This window comes from Sphaeroforma arctica, assembly GCF_001186125.1.
Source record: "Sphaeroforma arctica JP610 unplaced genomic scaffold supercont1.1170, whole genome shotgun sequence".
In the NCBI taxonomy this organism is placed as follows: Eukaryota; class Ichthyosporea; order Ichthyophonida; genus Sphaeroforma; species Sphaeroforma arctica.
Window position 1 is genome coordinate 11,887 of NW_014039388.1, and position 2,597 is coordinate 14,483.

Below are 2,597 nucleotides of genomic sequence, written 5' to 3' on the forward strand. Positions count from 1 at the left end.
ACTACACTACACACTACACACACACACACTACACTACACACTACACACTACACACACACACACACACACACACACACACACACACACACACACACACACACACACACACACACACACACACACACACACACACACACACACACACACACACACACATATATATATATATATATATATATATATATATATATATATAAATATACTCGCACATAAGGAGCAAGTTCAAGACTACATTACATTGATATACCAATGATGTATAAGGGATATCCACAAAAAACCCCGTTGCATATTGAGCCTCTCAACCTAATCCCACGCGCACACGTACGTATACCAACAGTATCAATAACACCTGTAGGTGTGGTTGTTGTTGTTTCTGTGTATACATAGCACGGGCAAGGCATAGTCTTACCTCTACGAGCATCCGACACACTGCTCAGTTGGTCTAAGAACTGGATTGTCTCGGGCGTTTTGTCATTGACTATGCGCACGATGTGGTGCAGGAGAGTGGACCTGTTATCGCCCGTTTTGGTGTTGCTCAGCTGTACGAGGACGCAGGCGAATGGCCGAATGGGGCGGGGGTATGGGGTGAGTCTATCGAGAAGGATGTAGAAACCCTAAACCCTAAACCCTAAAACGGCATGGACAGGAATGATAGTCATGTCACACACACCTACACCCACGTTCCATTGACATAAGACAGGGTGAGAGCGAGTGTGTGTGATCACTGGGGAGTGGTTCTAAACCCTAAAACCCTAAACCCTAAAACCGAATCACTCCCCAGCCTACGTGTATGAAGCCAGACTCAGAAGACATACAATACAAACCTTTTGCTTCTAAAACCCTAAAACCCTAAAAACAAGCAGGGGTTCCATGGCGATGTGGCTCGATGTACACGTACCTTGTTGATGAACTCGATCTGAAACCCTCCCACGGCCTGGCCCCTGGGCACACTAGCGTTCATGTAGTTACCGACAAACAGGATCATCTGCCATCCACCGATGTGTGGGAGGCGAAGGTGAAGAGTGTGAGAAAGCGAGTGGAGATAGAGTACTGGTCGAGGTAACCTATAGCATACTATGGGGTATAGGGCTTCAGAATGTTAGTGTTTTAGGGTTTTAAGGTTTTAGGGTGTCTGCTACTGTACGGGCTACTATGGCATGCACCACACTCGCGTTCATACAACTGAGCCAAACAAGATCAAATGGTCTCCACAATACAAAACAACAGTACAACAGCACAAGCAACGAGGGCATGGTCCAAGCCAAGGAGAAGTAGTACAAAGTATGAGACTACAGTACAAGCAAACAGGAAGTAGTATAATGTATGAGACTACAGTACAAGCGAAGGAGAAGTAGTATAAAGTAAGAGGCTACAGTACAAGCAAACAGGAAGTAGTATAATGTATGAGACTACAGTACAAGCAAACAGGAAGTAGTTTAAAGAATGCGACTACAGTACAAGCCAAGGAGAAGTAGTATAAAGGATCAGACTACAGTACTAGCAAACAGGGAGTAGTATAATGTATGAGGCTACAGTACAAGCCAAGGAGAAGTAGTACAAAGGATGGGACTACAGTACAAGTAAACAGTAGATAGTATAAGGTACGAGACTACAGTACAAGCAAACAGTATGGTTCTATTTTAACAGTTTGTGATTCTCAACTAACTCTTGACTACATACAACTCAATTCTATACGAATCACTACCTGTATGATTCTGTATTAACAGTTAGTGATTCTATATCAACATTCGGCTCTATATAACTATATAACTCTAATTGTATACGAGAGGTACTATCACTACCTGTACGATTCTGTATTAACAGTTAGTGATTCTTTATCCACACTTGGCTCTATATAACTATATAACTCTAATTATAAACGAGAGCCACTATCACTACCTGTATGATTCTGTATTAACAGTGAGTGATTCTATATCAACACTTGGCTCTATATAACTATATAACTCTAATTATATACGAGAGCTACTATCACTACCTGTATGATTCTGTATTAACAGTGAGTGATTCTATATCAACACTTGGCTCTATATAACTATATAACTCTAATTGTATACGAGAGCTATTATGTGGCTACTGGTACTGCTATATGATTTACAATACACGCCCTGCGATACAACGAAACGAAAAGGAGGATGGAGACTTTGGATGTGATATCACAAAGCTAAGTGTCTATGCTGTTAAATAGTACTTGATACTCGCAGCAGCACCCACCTGCAATACAGACTACGCATAGTAGTAGAGTTAATATCTGGATGCTCACACTACAATAGGACGTTGCTCATACCTCCAACAGATTCTTAAAGTGCTTGCTCGTCTTCAACTCCACAGCAGCCAATCGAACCGCATCGATCTCCTGGGCAACGAAGGGACACCCAATCAGAATACAGATAATAGAATCAGGATTGAATCAATCAGGTGGACGCATTCCGACCACATGCTACGTTTAAGTATTCAGAATTTAAGGGTTATGACTCACCCAATTGACATACATTCAGTTGTGTCAGTAGGAAAGTATCTATGTATTAGTCACTACAAGTACACTGAAACTTTACCTATAGTGGACACCCACCACCTTA

General features: G+C 41.8%; 1 protein-coding gene across 1 annotated transcript in view; it reads right to left on the bottom strand.

The window, feature by feature from the left end:
• SARC_10206 (hypothetical protein) overlaps positions 1-2,597 on the bottom strand; it is a gene marked incomplete at its 5' end in the record, with an annotated part of 9,343 nt that overhangs the window by 5,015 nt on the left and 1,731 nt on the right. Inside the window, 3 exons of the mRNA XM_014295760.1 lie at positions 410-539; positions 899-985; positions 2,306-2,374. Coding sequence (XP_014151235.1) covers positions 410-539; positions 899-985; positions 2,306-2,374 — 286 coding nt within the window. The remainder of the gene's footprint in view (positions 1-409; positions 540-898; positions 986-2,305; positions 2,375-2,597) is intronic.